Below are 24,297 nucleotides of genomic sequence, written 5' to 3'. Positions count from 1 at the left end.
ACACTTGTTAACTCCTGAATGGTCCACGTCGCCATTGCCAGTGTGCTAGATTTGTTAGGTTTAAATCTGATTTTTTTTTAGTATGGTTTGAATCTGATTATACTATTGGTATATTCGATTTTCATATGTGTTATATTATATGTCAAAAAAAAAAAGATATGTGTTATATTATATTTTGATACTAATTCAACTTTGAATACTGTTTGTTATTTTTGTTTTCAAATTTATTGGAGGGGGTGGATTACATTTATTTCTTAAAACTGTTTTTAGATTTACAAATTTTCAATTTGAAATTTTAAAATGCATAAATATATTTGAAAATATAAAAGTTTTGATAAATATAATATTTTATATTATAAACTTATTTAGGAGATGAAATAAACATAAAATTTAGAGGTCAAAATGGAATTTAAATTGGACTTTTATTTTTTATCTTTTAAATTTGCTGATTTTGTGATATATATATATATATATATATATATATATATATATATATTCTTTTTTAAGATTAGAAAACAGGTAAGTTGAGAGATTCGAATTCACGATCTCTTGGTCAAAAGATAATTATCCGACTTCTAAAATTTTTTTCACTGATCATAAATGTTTTTATTTAATAAATTCACAGTTGTCAACATTATGTTATCATGGTTATTCATTAATCATTAAAACATTTATTTTATCCAATGACAGATCCTCTACTTTTCCACTCCCTTAAATCCTGTTTTAAAATTGAAAGTAGAACAGTAATTAAAATTATTTTCGTAAAAAATTCATGATGCAATCCATGAGTTTGTTGCTTCCATAAAGTTATATGTTTTTTTTATATGAAAAATAATAATGATTAAAAAGTTATTTTATAATTGAAAAAATCAACATCCACTTATAATAATATATATAATCAATAAAATGATGAATCCTACGTGTCATTTATAGTAAGAGAAAAAGAAAAACGCAAAATATAAACAAGTTTTTTTGTTCCTTAATTATAATTGACCACTCATCAAATGATGTAATTTGCCTAAGTTGTTAACACTATATATATATGGCTCGAACCGAGGACGGAAGAGATATAGAGAGGCAATACATCCACTACACCACTCACGAATCTTTTGAGTTAAAGCTACTAAATAATATATAATATAAAACATTATACTTTTTTTTTCAGAAATAAACCGATCGGGTGGTCGTTTCTTGAAGAGACGACTAACGTTCAAATTTTAAAAAAAAATTTACGTGGCGCCACGTCTAAATGGTCGTCTCAGAGACGACCAACGTTTTTTAAAACTACAATATTTTTAAAATAAGTTTCAAAATTTACAAAATTTTTAATATTTTTAATTAAACAACTATATTTTTAAAACAAGTTTCATTTATAACAATATTAAAAAAAAAATCCCAATTTTAGTCTAAACCCATTTTTATCCCACTTAAAAATCACCGTCCATGGATATTTAAAAATCGATTAAAAGCGATATTAAATTTTTTTAAAATCAAAATTTTAATTTGTCAAATAAGATTAATGAGAAGGGAGGTGATTTTGGTACGATGTGAAATCACTTACGCATGAAAAGTGATGAGAGGGTTGTTCGTTCTACCACTGACGCACGCTGTTAACATCGCACGCTGCTGTTATCGAACATGGTCGTTGCTGCAAGCCGTTGACGCCACTACTGTATGTCGTGCCGCCATCGCTAGATCTGTGGAACGCCGTCGCCGCTGAAGGGTTTAGCATCCTAGAAGGGTTGTTTGGTGATCCTCCTTTCGATTTGGGTTTGGGTTCGGTGTAGAATGGCGTATCAATCGGTTGTCATTCTCTTAACTCTTATAATTTCGAATCTCTCTCGGACAGTACCGATTATTGTTCAAGATTGGAAGCTCCTTTTGTTCTTACAAAATTAGAGTTGAAATACCATTGAACAGAAATCTTGGCTCTAGGATTATTGTCATTCTGATTATGATTTGTGTTGATTTTGTTGTATGTCTATTGTCTATATCAATCTCTCTCGCAGATGTGTTAATCTTACAAGTGGATATAGGTATTTTATAGATTGAACTAGTGTAAATTTTGTGTCTTTATTCTTTATTTTGATATTGTTCATTGCTGAAATTTATTAGGTAAATTTTCCTTTCTTAATCACCTCTAAAATTGGCTTAAAGATTCTGTTTAACCCCTATTTTAAAAGCTAAACGATTCTGTAAATTTATTAAAATTCAAAACACGCAATATAATGAAAGTAGAAAGGGAATGAGGGAAAAGCCTTCCCTTTCACCCATGTGACAATTCAACAATAAAACTAGAGTCCTGCTAAAGGTTTTTTTTGTCCATCCAAATGCAAAATATAATTTACATCACACAGTATATATATTAATTTATTAGTCTGAATAGTGAGGTCACCAAAATATATGAAGAATAATCGAAGACACAATTTAAGTCATATAAAAGTCGCTCTTCCTAATTCTAAAATACATTTCCAAAACTATGCTTATTCTTCCCAATCTGAATCAACTGTAAAAGAACAATACATCCAACACACTAGGAAAAAACTGCACACACCGAACAAACAACACAACAACAACAACAAAAATCCCTGAATAAAGACTAATCAAAACAATTGACAAGAATCAACTACTGTGTCACAACAAATTTGCAATAACGATTATAAATATTCTATCATCTACGACCCGTTTCCTCATCTTCTAACTGCCTCTCGTGTGTCTGATCATGATCATCAACATTACTTTTGGGTAAGAAACCCGCGGCAAAGAAACGAAAATAGAAGAAATTCAAGGTCCCAATCACAGCAACCACGTAGAAGAAGTATTCAAGCCGGTTGTGATTAAGATCATTACCACCGATCCATGCAGTTTTTTTCCCGTCAATTGTAGTGCTTATTTTGCTGATGATTCCCACAAGAACCGAGCTGAGATAGCTGGCCAACGACAAGCTCAAGAAAAATATAGCTCCGGCCACCGTCCTCAGGCTCTCCGGCAAGTGTGTCGTGAGAAGCTCCATCACAGCAATGGCAGCAAAGGCTTCCGTCAGGCCCGACAAGGCGAATTCCGGTATGAGCGCCGTAACATGCAGCCGCGCAACAAATGAGCCATTGCCAACCGCCAAGTCGCGGCGGAGCTTCTCGGTAATGCCGGACACGACCATGCAAACAACTGACATGACGATCCCGATCTCGATCCTCCGCTGCATTGAGATTCTCTTGTTCTGTCCGGTCTTCCGTTTCATCATTGCCACATACTTCTCGTAGACAAAAATCCAGATGGAGAGCGCAATCATGGGCGTGAGGTTCATCCATGCCGGCGGGATTTCGAAATGCCGCCCTAGAAATCTGTCCATTTGAATGGCTTGCAAAACCCCAAACGACCCCATTTGCTGCATTGCGATGAAACACGAAATTCCGGCCACCCAAACGGGGACGATCCCTATAACGCATTTGAGCTGCTCCACTTGTTGGACGCTGCACAATCTCCAGTGGCTGACGGAATTCCCGTGCTCGTCCAATTCGGCGACGGGATCAACGACGGTGGCTGCCTTATCAAACACTAAGAACCTGTTCGTGTGAGGAAGCTTGGTGGAATCCGGAATTGTGGGAGGTGGGTCGTGTAAGTTATTTTGGTTATTGGGTTTGGAGAGTTTGGACTTGCGACACGTGGCGATGATTACTTTCGCCATATCAGCAAAGACGCTCCCTTGTGGGGTCTTTCGGATGTAAGTGCCGCGACCGAGGAGGAAGATCAAAATAGAGAGGACGAAGCAGGCAGTGGGAATGGCGAAGCCGGTGACCCAGCTGATGTTGGTTTGGATGTAGACGACCACGGTTAGGGCCACGATGAGCGCGATGGAGAAGAGGAAGTACCACCAGTTTAAGAAGCTTTCGAGCTTGGCTCGGCCCTTGTAGGTCGTGGTGTCGAACTGGTCGGCACCGAAAGAGATGTTGCAGGGTCTTATTCCGCCGGCTCCGATCACTAGTAATCCAAGGCCGAGGTAGAGGAAGGCGAGTTGCCAAGGCTGCGGCTGTGGGCACTTAGCTTGGCTGTGGCTGCAGCTGGGAGGCCTTAGCTCAGGAAGACCAGCGCCTAGGGTCAACACTCCCATGCCCTATTATTAACATATTGGAATATTCAAAACCACGTGGAAAAAGTTCATTATTATCGGAACATTATACTCCTTTTTATTTATATAATAAACAAAAACAAATTGATCCCACGTCATTTTTAATACGATGATAATGTCACAAGCAATGAATGAAATGGTCGACAAAATATGGTATTCTCTAATTCCATAAATTTTGTCCGACCATAACATTACAACAACACGATGCGAATGTCAAAGACACGGTTTTCCTTTTTTTTTTCTTTGGAGTACACAAAACCCCTTTGCTTTTTTCACATTTCCCATTTACTCATTCCAACTCTCTCCACTTTGTACTTCTACTTCTACTCCAAATTAACCCAACACGTAATCTTTAAATAATAATTAAAAGCTTATAAAAGTATAAAAATTTAACTATTATAAACTTATAATTTGATATTAAATGGATAGGGTTAAGAACCTGGAGAAAGTTTGATGATTTACTAGAAACGGTAAGACTTGTTAAAAATTTGTGAAGATGGGAACGTACGAAGAAGGATGCGATGGAGCCGAAGAGGAGAGTGTAAAACCTTCCCAAGTAAGCATCGGCAAGAAAAGCTCCGGCGATGGGAGCGAAATTGGTGGTGCCACCCCAGATGTTGATCACATTAGCCGAAGCCACGTTGTCCAAATTGTACATCGTGTGCAAATACAATATCAAATTCGCCACCAAACTCATCGACGCCAATTTCTCAAACGTCTCATTTGCTATTATACAATAATAAACCAAAAACCAAATCACAAACCGAACAAAAACAAAACACAACAAATTTAATTAAATTTATGTATTAATTAATTTACCAAGTATGAATCTCACGGCTCTCCATCCTCCGACGGCTGCTTTTGAAGGAGCAACGGGTGGAGGATCCAAGGAAGAATGATCAATGGCGTCATTCTCCATATATGTTTCCCCTCTTTTCCCTCTATCTCTCATATCTTTTTTTTTTTTTTTCTTGTCTGAAACTTTGCAATGTTGTTTCTTCCTTCGATTTCAACACTCGCTTAGCTGCAGGTGGGTTCCTATTTTTAGGGTCTCTCTCGACAGGATCTCTCAGGCTGCCAAGTAGTAAACGACTCAAATTTTACATAATTAATTTCCCTATTTTACAAAATGATCGAGAAAACATATATGATTGTAGATGAAGGGACTTCTAATAATAGGAATCATCCAGTACACGAGAGACAAAGTCGCCACCGCAAGATCTTTGAAAATTTTGCCCCTTTAAAACCATTGTTTCAGGGACAAAATGAAAACAAAGAGAGAAAAATTTCAACCCAAAATCCATGAGGATTATTCAACGTATAAAATAAATTATTTATGTTTCTCTTTTTAGGAACGCTCTCAAAATTATAAATTTATAAAATTAGTTTCTTGTTTTCTTATTAACATTTCAGTTTTTCAAAATATAAAATAAAAATATTATTTTTTATTTTACTTCTATATTGTTTAATAAATATTTTAAAATTATCTAAAAAAATAAATATAACATTAAATTTTCAATATTTTATTCAAAAAATAATTTTTAATGTAAAAATTTTGTCTTTAATTTGTTTTGATAACAAAAGAAAGAATAATAAATAAAAAAATAATGACTCAACATAATCTAATTTTTTCCCTATAAAAATAGGAAACAAGAAAGAAAGAAAAAAACATTACCAAATAGATCATCAAGTGAGGTTGCAAAGTCGTAGAGTAAACCATTCAAAATTTAAACAATCAAATTCAAAGAATATATACAATTGTAGCATAAAGGGTCCTAATACTATTAATTCAAGTCACAGAAACAAAAATATTATTGCAAGATTTTGTTACATATGTTCGGGTGGTGCAGTTGGTTGTCACACTAGTCTCACACACTAGAGGTCTGCGGTCTGAGCACAGGCTCAGACAATACATTTAAAAAAAAAATAATTTGTGAGTTCTGATCCAATTTAATTCGGTACAAAACTTGATTTTTATTAAAAATTAATAAAGTTTTGAAAAGTTTTTACATTGTCTTTTGTATAATTAATGAATTTACAGAAAGTGAACAAATGTATTAAAATTGCGATATTTATTTAAATCTAAGGTTAAGTTTAGATGAGAATGGATTGGTCTATGATAAAAGCTGAGTTGTTTTTCCTATATAATTTTTTCTTTAAAAGAAAGAGAGAGAGGAAAAAAAAAAGGCTTGAGAATTAGAACGGCGTCTCGGTGGTGTAATTAGTTGCCACGTGGCACGCGCTTAGTCTGCGCTGGAACTGGAAGTTTCCAGTCAAATTTTTTTTTTTTCCCTTGTAATTTTTTGTGCGAAAACTTGGAGGAATATATTTTGAGAAGTTGAACACGCATCCTCCAAATAATAATAAATGCCGTTGTTAATTAACGTGTGGAATGCAAATATTTGGAACTTTCAATTTTTAAGCACACACACGTTACCCAATCAAATGTGTGTGTGTGTGGGTGGCGTTCATTATAAAAGGAAAGGAAATCCATATTGCAGTGGAAGCTTGAAGTTGATAGCAATTTTTTGGAAAATTTACAAACCAATTTCAACGAAATCTTTCAATTTTTTATTCATTTCATATCAAAAATATGGTTGATGCACCGTTTATTATAATCCCAGTGGTTTTTGGTTGCGTTTTGATCGTTGCCCTTGTTTTGAGTTTGCTTTGCGGTGGGGGCAGAGCTGGTGGCAGATCCGGCGGAGGCGGCGCTCATTTTGGTGGCGCCGCCGGCCACCACGTAGGAGGAGGCCATCATTTCAGAGCTGGAGGACACGTTGGTGGCGGTGGCGCATGTGGCGGCGGTGGCGGTGGGGGCTCTGCCTGTTGATGACCGCCCTTGCAGTGGTAGCGGCATGTATATTATTAGGAATCAATCTCTCCTGTACAAGTGGAGAAAATTAGTAATTAATTTTGCGTAGGTAATTCTTTTAAATTTGTTGAATTTGTGTGTTATCTTATTATTATTAAGGTAAAATACATTTTTAGTTCAAATAGTTTTAAAAGGTCCATAGAATTAAATTTTCGTTAGTTATACAACTAACGGAATTGCTGACGTGACATGGTAAATTATATATTTATTATTTTAAAATTATATGATAATTTTTTTCTATTTTTATCTCATTTTCTCTCTCTTCCTCTTCTTTCCCCCTCTCTTCCCTCTCATTTTCATTTTGTTTTTCCACTACTTTAATCTAGAAAAAACAGAGTTTTCTTTGTAGTCATTCCTGATCAGAAGATCTCAAAGCATAAAATCATTTACATTCGTAATGCCAACATTACGAATGTGAAACTCCAAATCTTGGAACACGCCCATCAATCTCGCCGACAGGTAATTCACACTCCAACTGCACTCTCACCATGGTGCATTGGGCAGCAAAAAATGCTTACCGCAAGTGTACAGGTCAAGTTTTAATAAAAGTGGTAAGTAATTACCGATATCGTCCACTGGATTGGGTTTCTAGTCACTCAAGTACTACGGATATTAATGTCCAATTTTATCTAGAGAAACAATTAGGAATTTCTTTTGACACACAAAAATAAAATAACAAAGCGAATAAGAAACTCTAAAGAAAGCTCTTATGGAGAACGAGTCCAAGGGAAGTGATTTCACCCATTGAACCTACAAGCGGACAAATCAAACATGTCAAGATTGAATATGCAATTAATCTACAAGTCAAGAAATCAAAAATCATAACTGTCTCTCTCGAGCACAATTAATTCTCCCACTTATCAAGAAACCAATATCCTTATCGCGTTTCATTAACAATCAGTGGCTTAAGTCTAAGTCTTTTTAACAACCTCTAAGATAATTCTAAATCTCTCGATCTTAGAACTACCTCAGTAATGCATTCAGGTTCCAATCTAAACCACCTCTCTCGAGCGTAAGATTCAGATTTAGCAACAATTAATCCGTGATCAAGAGAGATTAAAAACATTAAGCAAATAAATGCACAAATAGATTAAAAACAAATCAATCAAGACAAATGTTAATAAATCCAACTCATAAATCCAACGGCTATGTCAAACCCTAGAACAAGAAGATTAGCTACTCATGTTCACGAAAATGTAATAAAATCTCACGAAGAGTTTCATAATAAATCTAGAAAAGATAAGAGAAAGGAGAGAAAGTAAAGTTGTAGTGTCGATTGACCGTCCCCGACTCAATCTCCACGATCACGAGCCTTCGAAAATCGTCTCCTCACCCTTCTTGCCTCAAATCTCGAGCCAATCCTCTCCAAATTCCAATTCTCCCATGTGAGACACCCCCCCCCAAGTCCCCCAAAACGGCGCACTCATATTTCTCTTAAGTTAGGGCATCGCTATAGCGTCATGGCGCCATTAGTGAGCACCATGGCGCTGTCCCAGATTTGTGACAGACGTGCAAGTTCGTAGCGCCATGGTGCTGCAATAGAGCGTTGCGACGCTGTCATCGCGAAAAAAGGCTTAGGCTTCGTCTATAGGGTGCCATGGCGTTGTATACTAACGTCGTGGCATTGCTTCTTCGGGATTTTGCTACAAATTCTGACGTGCAGGCGCCATGGTGCTACATGATGGTGCTGCGGCACTGATGTGGCTTAATTAAACTCCTCTTTTTCGCTCTAGTTTTCCCTCAATTGATTGCTTATGCTCCAACTCTTTCTAATAATTTGATCCTATAAAAACATCAGTTATGCATGTAAATAAGTTATAAATGACCGAAAATTATTAAATAATTTCCACCCGAATATCATTAAATGTGGTGTATAAAGTACACTATCACCACAGTGCCGCCATTACAACCACCACCACTACCGTAGAGGGAAGAGAGAGAGAGGGGGGGAGGAAATAAGGGTCACGACTGGAAAAGGAGAGAGAAGAGAGAGGGGAAACAAGAGGAAGAGAGAGAAAATGAGATAAAAATATAAAAAATATAAAAAAAAATTATCATATAGTTTAAAAATAATAAATATATAATTTACCATACCACGTCAGCATTCCGTTAGTTTACACTAACGAAAATTTAAATTTAGGGACCTTTAAGAACTATTTTTCAAAGGTTAATGACCAAATTGTCACTTTTTGAAACACAGGGACCAAATTGAAATCTACATTAAAACTTAGGGCCTAAAAGTGTATCTTATCCTATTATTTATTATTTTCAATAAAAAATCTGAATGGTGCTTGTCTTTATTTCTTCACTATGGTGACAAAGAGAACGATTATGACATTTTTTTAGGATTTTAAACAAGGTTAGGAGAAATCTTCTTTTCGTCCTTTGTTTGAAACCAATATATTGTATTGAACTTTTGATTGCAAGATAAAAAGGAGTAGATATTATTAATCCCATTTAAGCATAGTTTAACTTGTTAAGATATAATAAATAGATCAACCATCAAAATATCGTGGATTCGAATCCCCACCCCACGTGTTATTGTATTAATAAATAAATGTTGCTGTACTAAAAGTAATCATATACTAATTAAAGATAAAAGAGAAATGTTTAGCTCCTGAAAATCTCCTCACCCGGCATGACCAATCTTGACTTATCATTAAATGTTTGACAACTAAGAGAAAAAATAAAAAAACAAAGACTTTTCTTAAAAGAAAATGATGGAACTTTCCTTTTTCAATCTTGTTCTGAGGAATGAGGAGTTATGGAGTGTTCATGAGTTGGATTGGATTAGGTTCAAATACTTTTTTGACCCAATCCAATTGTTCGAGTTGTAAATTTATTCAACCCAAACAACCCTTATTAAATGAGAAATCCAACCCAACTTAACCAAATCATGAAATATTTTGATTGAGTTATTTTGGGTCATTCGGGTTACTTATTCAAATTATTGTATAATAAAAAAAAAAGTAAATGATAAGATGTTAAATATTTATTTATATATTGTCTAACTTTGAATCAAGAGTCGCACGTCCGATTTTTATTTATACGGTGAAAAAGGTATACTAAAAGTGGTTGATCTAAAAGAGTAAAGTTTAAATATAACGTGAATAAAATAAAAAATTTTAAAAATAAGGTAGATTTGAAAATTTCTTAAAACGCAGCAAAATTCCACGCGGAAAATTAATTACACATGTTCCGAACTTCGTTTTAAAAAATTCAAATAAATTGGATAATAAACTTGTGAACCTTAAATAAGATTATTATTATTTTTTCTTTTTTTGAAAAATCAAGTAAGATTATTATACCTCAAACCAATAGAATTATATTTCATGTTCATGTCTAACTAGCTAGCTATGCATTCAACTTTCTAGCCATCACCTTCTCAGGTTGAAAATTACTTACTTAAACCTATGCGATCAACATTTAAATATTGAAATGTTTCATGACTGAAATTTTGATTTGAGAGATTTTGATCCAAGATTCAAAGGATACATACATATATAAATATATTTTTCATGTTCAGGTATTACCTTTATTGAGTAAGAATTAATAATCAATATAATTCACCTATATACAAGGATAAAGAATGTATCTAATATATTATATGAGATTAACATATTTTTTAGTTTTCACGTACTCGAATTTTGTACTCTCTATTATCTTGTTCCCAACAATTGTAAAGTCTCACATCTTCGGATCAAGATTTGGAATCTAAATTAGGCACCTAGAGTGGTCATGATATTTCCTGTATGACATGGCCGTGTTATATCTATTAATATTCATGAATGTTCATCTTAAAGCCAATTGACAATGAGAGAAGTAGCTCATATCTATTATAAACCATTGTAAGGTTCATTTTCATAGTATCAGAACCCAAAATGCTCAAATGAGCAACCGATCAAAAAATGGGATCTGACCAAGATTGATGAGCCAAAAAAAGCTATGATCTTGAGGCGGCATGTTAAGGATCCCACATTGAAAAGAAAAGTCACATGAACTACTCTTCTCATTGCCAATTGGTTATAAGATGGAACCTCATGAATATTAATAATACAAACTTAACTTAAGTTATACTTTTGAGAGTGAAGACAATATATATCCTTTCAATATGTTTTGTGTTCATTCTCTCTTGTTTCTTAGGAAAATATTCTATGGGTTTTATCCGACCTAGGATTGCTCTAAGTCGAGCACGGTTAATTTTAAATTAGTTTTTATGATCAAGTCATCGAAGAAGAAGGTATACCTTATTTATATAGATAATCAAATTTTCTAAATATTTCTTAACAATATATTTCCATTGATTCTCAAAATCCATCACTCATATATCACAACAATCTTATTCTCCATGCATGTCATATATATATATATATATATATATATATATTCCATGTTTCCTCATTTCCACGAAGTAAACCCTATAAAGTCAAAGTCAAACTGTTGAATATATCAATATTCTCAAAAATAATCTTAATACTATATTTTTCCTCAAAGAACAAACATTTTGTTCCTTAGTTTATGACCAAGTAAAACCAATATTTGATTGGTCAACAAATTACCTTAACTTACAAGTTTCTACCTCTCAAATTTCCCAAGTCAACTGATCTCACCAGAAGTTTTATTTATTTATTTATTATAAAAAATGAGACTGAAAAACAGGGTTGGATCCACGGATAGTTTACAGTATTTCGAGACATTTAGAATTATTACTAAACAATAGATTCAAAGTTTTAAAATTTAAAAAATATGCATTAGCACAACAGATTAAGGGTGTCCGCGTGGATTCTTGCAATTATTTTTGTTTAAAAATTTCTAGTTATCATATATAGGAAAAATATATTTTTATACTTTTAATCTCCAAAGTTTAAGAAATAATTTTAAATAATACTTGAAAGAGCTCTGATAGTTAAATATTTATTGGACTATGATTACGTGGTAATTTTAAATTAGATGGTAAAAATATGTTAATTTTATATTATATTGGATTGATTCGACGGTTGAAATGGGATTAAATTATCTTCTCTCTTCTCCTTCTTCTCTCTGTACTCCTTCCTTCTTCTCCGGCGGACCTTGCCAATACCGTCCGACGACTCTCGCTTTGTCGATGCTGCCACCAACTGCTATCAACATCCACCGACAGACCGTTTCAGATATGGAGTTTGCTCCAGATCTGAAAGCTTCGAAGTCAAATATGGAACGAACGTTTAGCTGGTGACGTGGTAAACGACAAGTTGGCCGTCGGTGTAATTGGTGTTGGCGACGACGGCGTCGACGACGCTGGTGGTAAAATTGACCTGAGACCCAGAAGTGGTGACATTCAGGGGAAACTGGCGGGCGTTGCTGTTTCCGGCCTGGGTACGAAGAGGGTTGCTGACGGAATGAAATTGGGACATGGAAACGAAATTTGGGAGGACATGGAACTGAACCAGCTCAACTTTCTACTGGTCGGAGAGGGAATTGAGAGTTCCAGGTTTCAGATTGGCGAAGGCGTTGTCTGGAGGAGTAAACAGAGTGAGGCCCTGCCCTTGGTTGGAATTGTTGAGCTGATTATTGATTTGGTCGCTCTGTTGTACGCTTTTGAGGAGTTTATTGAAGGTTGTGAACTGGTCGGCCTTTACGAGGATGACCGTGATGTTGGTCGGACCGGCGGGGCCCGGCGGTTGAGTCGACAGAGCAGAAACAAAGGAACAGAGGAAGGCCAGAAAGGAGGGAATGGGGAGGAGCTTCTTCATGATTGGTTTTGATTTTGTTTTTGAGCCATCGGAGGGAGAGGAGAACGGAATCTAATAAGAATGATAATTTGAAGGAATTGAATTGGTTTGGTGGGAGGGAAGAGAGGGGATTTTGCTCGAGGAAGCAGAAAAAACAGAGCAGAAAGTGAAGGATGAAAGGTGGGGTTTTTGGTTTGGTGGGGATTGAAAAGTGCAAACATTTTGGTTTTGCACCTGATAAGTGCAAGGTCTGCCGGAGAAGAAGGAGGAAGGAGGGAAGAGAGAAAAAAAAAGGAGAACGGAGAAGATAATATAAAATGTATTTTTGCCAAACGGTCAAATCAACCTAACATAATGTAAAATTAATATATTTTTACCATCTAATTTAAAATTATCACATAATCATACTCGCGTAAATATTTAACTGACACATAAACATTCTGTTAGGTCAACGATCAAAGGGTTTCAAGGACCATTTATAATCATTTCTTAAACTTTAGAGATTAAAAGTGTTCATTTTGATACTTTAGGAATCAAAAGTATATTTTCTCCCATATATAAATATTATTCAAAAAATATAATTATTTTTATTCATTTAAAAATAGATAAAAATAAATTTCATTTTATATAAATATAAATATGTGAATTTTTACAATATATGTATATATATTATTTTTATTCATAGTAAAAAATTCTTTATATAAATATGTTAATTTTTTTTTAAAAAAAGAAAAGATATAAGTTGCCATTATATATAGGTCATTTTTTTTTCTATAAATTATTGTATCGATTTCTTTTTCTTTACAAATTATAAAATTTTTTAGATTCAATTGTTTTTTTTATATAATTTTTAAAAGGGAGAAAAATGAAAGTAAAAGAAAAAAACTTTAGAACACCAAAAAAACACAACTATTTGAAAGACTATGGGCCGCGGCTGACCCATGATTGATTTTGCATTTCTCACATTCCCCAAATCCATCAACCTTAATATTGTCAATGTCAACCAAATTGGATAAGATAATTATGTAGAATATTTTTAAAATGTATATATATATATATTATTTTATGAGTTAATTTCGAAAGGACCAACCGATCGAACTGATACTGCTCTGTAGAAATTTCCCCATTAAAATTCTGCCATCTAGCACTTTATAAAATTGATAAACTTTATACACACCCGTTTTTTTCTCAAGTAGACTATGTTCATGTACGAGCCTCTAACCATTGAACAAACCCCTATTCCCATTGCGTTTTGCACGAAAAATGTCAGGTCAGAACTAAAACAGAAGGTCAAAAATTGTGTACAAAGGAAAACCAAAACTTTCAAAACTTTCAAAGACTGAACTATTTGGGCTTACTTCAAACTTACCTATATAACGCAGGCGGCGCTGCACCTAATTTTCATAGAGATGGTTCGAGCAGCGTACATCGTGTCGCCCATTCTTGGGGTTTTTATTATTTCTTTTGTGATATTTCTATTGTGTTTGGTTTGCGGGAGGAAAGTTTCTAAGGAAAAAGCTACGAGTCGAAGTCGAAGTTATGTTGAAGATAGAAATCGAATTGGGATAGTTGTGGATGATGGGATCATCAGCAATATGGGAACAAGCAGCACGTTTTCGGGTGGTAATGGAGATGGGTATAGTGGTTGGGGTTGGGATTGGACTTTTAGTGGTGCAGGAGATACCTGCAACGACGGAGGAGGAGGCTGTGATGTCGGAGGTGGCGGTGGAGGTGATGGAGGCAATGATAATGGTGGAGGAGGAAATGGTGGTCTTAGTGGAGGAACAGGTGACATTGGAGGCGGAGGTGGTGGAGCGAGTTCTCATGACGGAGGTGGAGGCGGAGGGTTTTCTGACCACCCTGGTGGTGGAGGTGGAGATGGAGAAGCAAGTTATGATCATGACAAAACGAATCTTGATCACGATGGAGGTGGAGGTGGTGGTGCAGGTGGAGAAGCGAGTTATGATCACGAAAGAATGAGTCAGAATCACGATGGAGGTGGTGGTGGAGCAAGTCATGATCACGGAGGAGGTGGAAGTGGTGGTGGAGGTGGCGGTGGAGGTGGCGCAGTAAGTTATGATCACGGTGGAGGTGGAGGGGGTGGAGGATCATCTTTTTGGTGAGACCTCAATTCTAATCATTCACTTTGTTGGTTGTAGCATAAATTGTGATAATTCAATGTTGTAAGTTGGAAATGATTTAACAAAATAAGTTTTTGAAAGTAAGATACATTACAGCTATGATTATAAAGTTTAATTTATTTATTATTTGTGTGTACATATTTATTTTCATACTTTAGTAATGTGTTGTGGAGTAATAATATATATGTATGAAGATGTGCTATCTTCCCTTTGGCATTCAAAGAAAATCAAAAGGGCAATACGCCAATCTAGCTACAAAAGTTTGTAGCATGACTAAGAGGTAAGAGTCTTACAAAGTGAAAAACTCCAAGTATAAAACCAAATCAAACTTCTTGAAAATTGAACGAAAAGTTATTTGCATTTTGAATTGCCCTCCAATTGCTCAAGTCTTCGCAATCATAGCAAGTACCTTTTAGAATGAACTTCACAATGGGTCAATTCAAGTGTGAAACTTGATTTTATATTTGAACTCAATTTGAACATATCATATTAATAAAACTCATATTTCCTTGCAGATTATAAGATCGAACAATTGAGTATACAAAATTAAAAAAAAAAAAAATCCAGGGAATAACTCCCTCCTAATTCTATTCTACCGGCTTCATTGCCCTAACTTTCATCAATAATCAATAGTGATTATAAAGCAATTTTACAATCGCCCAACAATCAGCTATATCGTTACCAAGCAATAAGAGATGAGAATTTCTAAAGCTGGGTGAAACCATTTCATGTGCCAAAGCTGCGATCACCAGCGTCTCCGAGTCCAGGAATTATGAACCTGCAAGCATCCATCGAATTAATCAACATTAACACCGTGTGTAACATTTGCCTCAAGATTCAAGCATATATGGTAATAATAACGAACCCTTTGTCATTAACCGTCGGGTCAATGATTCCGGTGTATACTTGTAGCCTGTAAGATCACAAACCCCTCAAAAGATTAGTGAAAGACTTTGGTTTTGTGTTAAAAATTGAATCAAATAGTATAGTGGTTACCCTGGAAACTTCTCACTCAGCTTTTGAAGGGCAGGAGGGGCAGCCACGGCAGATATCTGCGATATGGCAATTAAATGATTTCAGATAACAAAACTAGAGTTTGCATCTCGTATTTTTATACTACACATGAAAAAAGTCGGAAGAGGGATGCGAAATGACGAATGAATTATCACCACCGTATCACAAAGAACAAGTTAAACTGAATATGATTGTGAGAGTTATTTACATAAACATCAACAAGGTTGCACAATATTCCTTCCTGACTGCTGCTGCAGTGCAACTGTGCAAGCCATGATGCATTGAATTTTTTGGGCACACAATCACATATACAAATACAACTATTACTATAAAAACACGATAAAAGAAAAAACAAGAGATCGGCTAATTCCCATACCACTTTTATTTGCTTGTTGCCAATTCCACGTTCCTTTAGGAGGTCGAGAGCTGCCACTACTGTGCCACCTGAAATTTGATGTCGGCAAGAAAAACATATTAAAGAAGATAAAAGAACATGGCCATTCGTTGGCGCAAAATTAACTGTACGCACGTGAGATTTCTGTGGATGCGATAACATTCTCAAACAGTATGGTTCCTAGATGAGATTGACATCACAGGTATGACCAAGAAGTAAAGAAAGCGGAACAATTAATACTAGGACAACTGAACGGCAAAAAATAAAACGTTCAATTATTATACAGAACCTAATATTAGTTTTTGATCAATCAAACCACTGCCAAATGCCAAACAATACAAAAAGGAAACAACATGAATTGGCCCAATAGTAAAATGGGATAAGCCGATCCACATTGCCATGAATTTTAACTCTGCCACTCATATATAACATTAAATATCCTATGAAAATTTCAACGTCAATTGTTAGGCTCAAGAAATTATCGAGTGAGATTAATGGAATGCATAAATTAGCCTAGGCACCTATGGTTATTGAAAGGAAACAAAAGGATTTCCATTAAATAGTAGAATACTAAACCTGTTGCAAGCATAGGATCGACCACAAAGATTCGAGAACCTTCTGCAAAATTTTCAGGTAACCTGCCAAAGCCACAGAACATGAATTCGTGAAGAGTTAAATATTAAGTATTAACTACTCGTATGAAATGAAAATCTTCATTATTCATCCAGAATTTTATTAGTGAAACAACGGGGGAAAGTTGAAAAAGCTTTGCATCACGGTTATAAAACAGAGATGACAGAAAGAAGTAAAATCTTGACTATACATGAAGAAAAGCATGGAAACCCCAGAAAAAATAAGTGCCAATAAGAAAGTTATATGTTATGTGACTAAGAAATCTTACTTATTAAGATATATAGTTGGTTGAAGAGTCTCCTCATCCCTGCTTATCCCTGAATTTGAAAGAAGAAGATAGTTAAACAAAGTTACAACATAAGTTTTTAGGGAAAAAAAGCGTATGTATTGATTGTGCTATGAATTAGTCCAACAACGTGAATGCTAGTAAATCCTTGACCATATCCAAAATTTTACATATATATATATAACACATAAGAAATCAGCTTTCGTTAATATTTAGAATCAACGTACACAGATGGTACAGTTTACTGTAGAGAACTTCAATGCGTGTAACTTCCCTTACCAAGATGGTACAGTTTTGTTGCAGGCAACACAGATGATGCGTGTTCTGCAAGAGCTAGACCAGCTCTGAGGATAGGAATTACCTGAAAAAGATAAAAGTAAAATGAACTTTCTAGCTTATTATTTAAGACATTCCCACCAAAATAAAATAGCAAAACTGTATCTTTTATTTATTTCTTAATAGTGTTGTTATCCTTGTAATTATTCTATTATATTTTTTGAGGTGGTTTGAAACAGCAACAAACTGAAAGACATTAATAAAAATGTCCGAAGCCAGGAGAAGAATGGGTAAAAGAATCTAACCGCCACAGGCTCTCTTGGATCAATAAACTCAACTGAGGCAACACCCATGGGTGACTGTATCTCCCCTGTTACAGTAGGCTGATATAGATAGAAACACAGATGTGTAAATGGATTACAAATAAAAACTAAACAACCGAATGACATATTTATTCAATAAGACACATACAACCATAATATCAAACTGAAAACAGTAGAAATATTTCACAGCAAATTATACAAATTGCTGAAGAGTTGGTGTTCATTACAATTTTCAGGAACATCACAAGTAAGGATGCATCCAAAGGAGGGAAAAATCAGCTTCCGGGGTCAACAAGACACATGATGGAGCAAAGGATAGTTCTCAGATAGAAGAAATTGGCATGAAGAAACATCATATTACAATTTACAAATTCTGAAGCTTGTACCTTCTAGGTGTAAAGCATGTTTCTTTTTTTACTTCTAGTTTATACTATATTTTAAGGTAAAAGATGCTCTCCTCTTGAACGTTCCTGCACAATTATCTTAATTCATGTTAAAACATTGATGTGATTCAACTTTCTTATTAAAGACATGCCAAAAGTGAACTCTCAGATTTTAGTAAACAATCGTAAGTCAATTATTTGCATTTGTCTAAGCATTTAGTTCATGATTTCACTTGATAAACAGAAGCTTGAATACAATAGTCGAAGTAGTATCAGAACTAACCAACCAGTCCCTTGAAGCTTCATAAATAAGTAACCTCCCCAGCTCTGCCATAGCATTTTCTGCAATAAATAAAGCGTAAATCTCCAACACAGATTCTTGATGGCATCGGCAAAAAAAAAGGTTCAATAGATAAAATAGCCCTCATAGTCCACAATACACAACTCAACTAACTTGATCATCCTACAGTTTTTCAATTGAAAACTTCACCTCAGGAGGAGGCTTTCTCATTGCTGTCCTCATAAATGAGAAAGGAATCCGATGCTTACTACTCCCAATTATGACTAAGCCTTACTAAAACAAACGCTCTAAGAAGAAGGGAAATTAAATCCAACCTCCGGGGCACATTCGCTATTAAGATACATTAAACAATACGACAAGATATCTTCCAGAATTGCAGGAATACTCACTAAAAATGGGACAAGGAGTTTGTTCATTCCTCAAAACTGAAACCCAGTGCTTGATCAACGGATGAGGTGGAACATAAACCTGTAAATCCACCGACTCCACATAATCAATTCAAATAAAAGTATATCGTTCCGATCTCCTAAAATCCAATCAGTGCCACATTCTACAGCATTCTAATCAGCAGAATTTGATCAATACATTTCATCATACAAAGCCTCACATTGAGCAAACCGCCAAAACGTAAATTAAGATAAGAGCAAGCACTAACAAGCATTCTATCGTCTGAAACTGGCTTCGGCTCGGTGGCCATGTGAGCTTTCATGGCAACAAAGCTTCGGCGCCGGATTCTGGAATATGATAACTATTGGTAAAACAAACATTGGACATAAATGAGTAAAAGATTGGGAGAAGCGGCGGGAGCAAAAAAGGAAAGAGAGAGATTACGAATACCTTATAGGAATTGAAGGCAGAAGATGGAAAGAGAGGGAGTAATTGAGGAGAATTAGGGTTTTGGAGGGGAGAAGTGGGGCCAAAGCGCGGTGTTCCGGGAGAACACCGGTGAGGAAGATTTATGCGGCACGAACCCATTCGTGGAGTAAAGATTCGCGCGATCTTAGCGGAGAGACACACTCACTCAGATTCTTCGCTCCGCTTTTAGGAATAATAATTTGCTTCGTTGTAACAGTTACAGTCGTGGGCTGGACCCAATACTTTTTCGTTGGGCCGAAAATGATTCTAAGGCCCAATTATTTACCACATGCCTCGGGCCTGTCGTTCGGAAAAATTTCGGATTTTCTTTTTGGTATAGTAAATCACTTGTTTTAAATTTTAATATTACAAATATAGCGGAAGATAATTGACATAAATCTCCTATCAATTATTTCTTTTACTTTCAACCATATTTGTCAGTATCTCGACATTTCCATCTATATTTTCGTATGTCTATGTGTTTGACCTGTAAATCTACCTTTTCATATTATTGCAAAAAAATCGACGAAATATGAAAAAATATCTATAAATATCACTAGATATAATATTAATAATTGTTAACTTACCTAAAAAGTGTAAAATTTTTATTGGTTAATTTAAATATTTCTTATGAATTTTTTTATTTTTATAATCTTTTATAAAAATATTCATCGACATCAACATTTTATGGACATTTTAAGTATAAATTTAAAGGGCAATGGGTGGAAATTTAGTTAGGGATGAATGGAAATTTAAATGCACTAATAAATGTATGTGCAGTTAAGAGTTTGAATATGGAAAGTTAAGTTAATTTATAAGTCTTCTATTATCAACAATCGTAAAAAGAGTTAATTCACCATTTTTTTAAAAATGTTATTTCTTCTTTTGATTCTGGATTTCAGTCGGTATATTGACCCATGGTCGAGATTTTATTTTATTTTATTTTTCTATTTTCTTCTTATTCTTTGTTCTAGTAGAAACAGAGTGAGTTGTGGTGAATAGAAAATACCTCATAGGTAAGTATGTGAATTGACATTTGAGGGAGAAAACGAATGTAACTCTAGATAAGAGGAGAGTGATGGAGGTTTATTAACCTCTTGTGTAGCTCTTAAAATTTTCGAGGTAAATTTTTAATTTTTCAAAAGCTTACATAGAAGTGGGGGTGAACATAAATTTCTCCTCGTTAGCCAGACACTGAAATTTAAGTCTCCAACTGATTTGTTTCTCTCTCTCTTTTTTTTTAATCTTCATGATCAGGAGAAAATAAAATTTCTTGGTGTGGAGAGGTTTCAACACGTCGACATTTCTATTGAAAAACCTCTTTTGTGACTATTCTTTTCGACTATAAACGATGGAGATATATAAAAAATGAGAAATTGGTAAATGCTGTTAGAAAAAAACAAAGTAAATTAATAATAAAAAAATGAATACATAAGCTAAATACAATAAGATATAAGACGAGATTCGACCACCTCCTACATATTGAAAACTTTCTGCTACAAAAAAAATTAAGAATACCCACCGCATTTCTATTGACATATCCATGTTTTCATGGGTTCGACATCGACATGAGGGATAAATGAACATTTCCATCATAGTACAAGAAAATCGACAAAATATGAAAAATATCAACAAAATGTCACTAATATATACATAATATTAATATTAGTTATTTATAACTCATTTAGAAATGAGAAAATGTTTATTTGTTAATTTAAATATTTTTTACGATTTTTTAATTTTTCTAACTTTTATAGAAATATTCATCGACATCAACATTTTATCCATATTTTTATGAAAATAATACCTCGACATTTCTATGGACATCGACATTTAACATGTTGGTTATAATTCAATGAGAGAACAATCAAGGAGAATTGACAATTTCTCAAGTTAAAAAAAAAAAGGAAAAAATGGCGAATTGACAAGAAAGTACTAATTGTAGTGGGACACGGCTCAATTTCCACTTTACAATTTTGTTATAATTACATTGTCTCGTCTCCATCAATTAATTGAGACCTACTATCGTAATTTCCAGAACCCAACCAGGTCAGAAAAACTTATTGCCCAAGATATATAATATAGATTTAGTCACACTTCTTTAAAATAAATGTCACAATTATCTTGGGTCCACATGTGACCAATAAATGTCACAATTATTTTTTTTATCTAAAAATAAAGAACTCAAGATAAGAGAATAGAATAGAGTATCGAAGAAAATCAATGGAGAAAGCACACCAGCCCGTGAGTGATTGAGAATTTTTTAATTTTATGAATAAAAAAATTAACCAAATTATATATATATATATATATATATATATATTATTGATATGGATGATTGAACCTCGCAAGAGAAGGAGCACATATCAATTACCTCTAAACTATATATTCATGTTGGCAACTTATTTATAGAATGTTATCTTTTATCGTATGATATGTTCTAAATCAAGTAAGGAATAGACTCATCGCATGACAGATTGGAGGATATTTTGTCTATATCACCTAAGAAAGATGGAGATGACAAATATACATTATTCATCCCTGTTCCCGCCCATACTAAAAAAAACCCTAACGAGGCTGCTATTCTAGAATTATTTTTTGTTTACAAGATATTGCTAGTGTGTTAATTACATTTGAGACTTATGACAATTTTAAATTGTGAATTGATTTGTTGTATTATGATTTTTTGATAATTTGTATTATGAATGATTTGAAGCAATGTCATGGAAGCTCTTCTTTGGAGTGTTTGGTTGGAGTGTAACAACTACATTTTCTCTAATATAATACATTGCAATTTTACACTCATCTTTGGGATGATTCTATAATTTAGCCTCTTCTTGGACATAAAAATCTCCTCTCTTTTGTAATTACCACCATTTCTTGAAGCACTTTTATTTAGTTTTTTTTTAATATTTCTCACATACTTCTCAATACGAAGCGGTATCATTTTCAAAAAATCAAAAATAAAAAAATTTGTATTATGAATTATGAAACGTTAGGAAATAACAATTTTCTTTTTCAAAGGAGATTTACCTTTAATTAATAACTTTCAATTTGAAATTCCTTATCCCACACTGAACCGATCCTCAAGAAAATAAACGAGAAACATTTCCCACACAGAACCGATCCTCCCGAGTTTCCAATGAAAAATCTATATCCCGCTCCCCACAAAATTTTGTGCAAGATTTCTCAAAAATAACTAATGAAACGGGAGATGGGGATGGAGAAGTCATCCTTATCTAGACCCGACATAACTCCGCTTATGAGTCATGGAAAGAAGACCAAGCTAGTAAAAGACGCGTCTAGGGTTTAGCAGCCCTTGCTATCAATACTAAAAGAATGACAAGTACTTGCCTTAAGGCTTGTGCTCTATCAATAAATGAAAGTAAAATAAAAGACCAAAGTCTTGGTCTTTACCAAGTCAACGAGATTTAGCCTTTAAAATCTCAAGGAACCCACTAATCAAATAACTCATACTCATAACCATGGCACCGTCAACTCTACTCTCGCCCCATTTCTCCCAAGCCCATCCAAACCACCCACTGACGCATCACTCCGACGGCCGGGATTACACCTGCCACGCCTGTAACACCTCGGGTTTCGGCGCCCGATTTCAGTGCCACGCCTGCCCCGTCGACATCCACGTGTACTGCGCCAATTGCCCGGACGAATTGATCTCATCATTCCTCCACAGCCACCCCCTGACTCTGGCGCCTAGTACGGAGCGTCGGATCTGCGACGTCTGCCGCGGACCCATCGGCGGCATGCTGTACCGGTGCCAGGACTGCGGCTTCGACGTGCACCCACTCTGCACCCAGCTCCCCGAGGAGGTCCGCCACGTCATAGACCACACCCATAAGCTGAAGCTCAAGAAAGTGCCGTCTGGAAATTGCGCTGTTTGCGGACTCGATTGCTCTTCTCTCTGGGTCTACGGCTGCGACGTTTGTGTAGTCAACACCAATATCCATCCACAATGCCTTCTGAAGCCGTACCGGAGTGACACGTTACCCGTCCCGCCGGCCGGCTCACGCGGGATAAAACATGCGCCGCCACCTCATTTTCCCGGTGGGTTTTTTGGGCCGTATGGTTATGGTAATTATGATCCTAATTCTATGAATCTGAATGGTTTTGGTTTTGGATATGGAGGCGGCGGCTATTCTCCTCACGCCCATGCTTCTCCTTGGGGATTTCCATATTATTACCATTTCGCTCCTCCTCCATCGCCGATTTATTATGGACATGTTCCAAGTACTCATCAACCACATCATGGTGGCCATGGCCATACACCGCTGTCCATTGGGGGATTAATGTTTGGGAGCTCCATGTTTTCTCTGGTGGAGAATTTAGCGGCAGGTGCTATTACTGAGTTCTATTCGGGTCCGATTAATCATCTTTAATCCTTATCATGGCTTTTATGTGTTTAAATTATTGAAATTTCCCATGCCTGCTTACTGTTGTTCTTTCTTTTAATTTCCTCAGTTCCTTCTCATTGTGTTCATTAATGACCAAAAGCACCCATAATTCAAATTTCCTTCTCTTTCTCTCTTTCCGCAAATAGAAGAATATGGTTCTAATTTATTTTAGCTTTTGTTAATTATTAGTTCGTATATAATTCCTGCCATAAATTGTGAAAGCGACTCATCACATTCTAGATAAAATTTACCACAACTTTGGAATACTTAATATACTAAAAAATTTTATTTGATATGTACCATTATAAAGTTCTGCTCAACTAATTTTTTTTTTTTAATATCTCTTTCGACTAAAAGATGGAAGTTTAAATATTGCAACCTCACTTGTTGTTTGAATAAAAAAAAAAAGAAAAAAAAAAAACCGTGTTCTATTTTACATGCATGTAGATACTAATATAATGTTCAAAATCTATCTTATTTTTTTTATTGGTAAAAACCTCAGGTTATTGCCCCTCCACCCGGGGTTATATTTTTAATTGGGTTCCATGTGGCTTGAATTCAAGACTT

At 35.0% G+C, this 24,297-nt stretch overlaps 2 protein-coding genes and 2 pseudogenes across 3 annotated transcripts; 1 reads left to right on the top strand and 3 right to left on the bottom strand.

Moving 5' to 3' along the window:
- Positions 1–2,450: 2,450 nt before the first annotated feature.
- Positions 2,451–5,045, bottom strand: LOC148207892 (protein NRT1/ PTR FAMILY 2.8 pseudogene; annotated as a pseudogene).
- A 6,977-nt stretch (positions 5,046–12,022) lies between these two features.
- LOC111019433 (uncharacterized) lies at positions 12,023–14,830 on the bottom strand (annotated as a pseudogene).
- A 453-nt stretch (positions 14,831–15,283) lies between these two features.
- Positions 15,284–19,502, bottom strand: LOC148207891 (uracil phosphoribosyltransferase-like). Of its 2 annotated transcripts, none has more exons than XM_088118216.1 (12): positions 19,301–19,502; positions 19,071–19,211; positions 18,853–18,931; positions 18,446–18,504; positions 17,762–17,839; positions 17,460–17,541; positions 17,163–17,211; positions 16,838–16,899; positions 16,244–16,311; positions 15,850–15,905; positions 15,719–15,766; positions 15,284–15,631 (listed from the first exon to the last, which is right to left on the bottom strand). In XM_088118216.1, the coding sequence occupies exons 1-12, from the start codon at positions 19,436–19,438 to the stop codon at positions 15,580–15,582; spliced, it is 912 nt and encodes a 303-aa protein (XP_087974342.1). In that variant the 5' UTR covers positions 19,439–19,502; the 3' UTR covers positions 15,284–15,579. The 2 variants fall into 2 exon arrangements, with proteins under 2 accessions (XP_087974342.1, XP_087974343.1); XM_088118217.1 differs by having other exon boundaries at positions 19,119–19,211; positions 19,301–19,500.
- A 3,274-nt stretch (positions 19,503–22,776) lies between these two features.
- Positions 22,777–23,715, top strand: LOC148207890 (uncharacterized). The gene has a single exon (XM_088118219.1). The coding sequence runs from the start codon at positions 22,804–22,806 to the stop codon at positions 23,713–23,715; it is 912 nt and encodes a 303-aa protein (XP_087974345.1). The 5' UTR covers positions 22,777–22,803.
- Positions 23,716–24,297: the final 582 nt, after the last annotated feature.

Source organism: Momordica charantia, unplaced genomic scaffold, assembly GCF_013281855.1.
Source record: "Momordica charantia cultivar OHB3-1 unplaced genomic scaffold, Mcharantia_2.0 BLBB01000034.1, whole genome shotgun sequence".
In the NCBI taxonomy this organism is placed as follows: Eukaryota; Viridiplantae; Streptophyta; class Magnoliopsida; order Cucurbitales; family Cucurbitaceae; genus Momordica; species Momordica charantia.
This window is presented reverse-complemented; position numbering and strand designations above follow the sequence as displayed.

What these genes read in the sequence shown, in the direction of transcription:
- LOC148207890 (XM_088118219.1), top strand. Translation starts at nt 22,804, where the DNA reads ATGGCACCGTCAACTCTACTCTCGCCCCATTTCTCCCAAGCCCATCCA.
- LOC148207891 (XM_088118216.1), bottom strand. Translation starts at nt 19,438, where the DNA reads ATGGGTTCGTGCCGCATAAATCTTCCTCACCGGTGTTCTCCCGGAACA. An exon ending in AAGCTTCAAGGGACTGGTTG is followed by an intron (nt 17,840 to 18,445) that starts GTTAGTTCTGAT and finishes TATCTATATCAG; the next exon opens with CCTACTGTAACAGGGGAGAT. An exon ending in CCGACGGTTAATGACAAAGG is followed by an intron (nt 15,632 to 15,718) that starts GTTCGTTATTAT and finishes GGATGCTTGCAG; the next exon opens with GTTCATAATTCCTGGACTCG.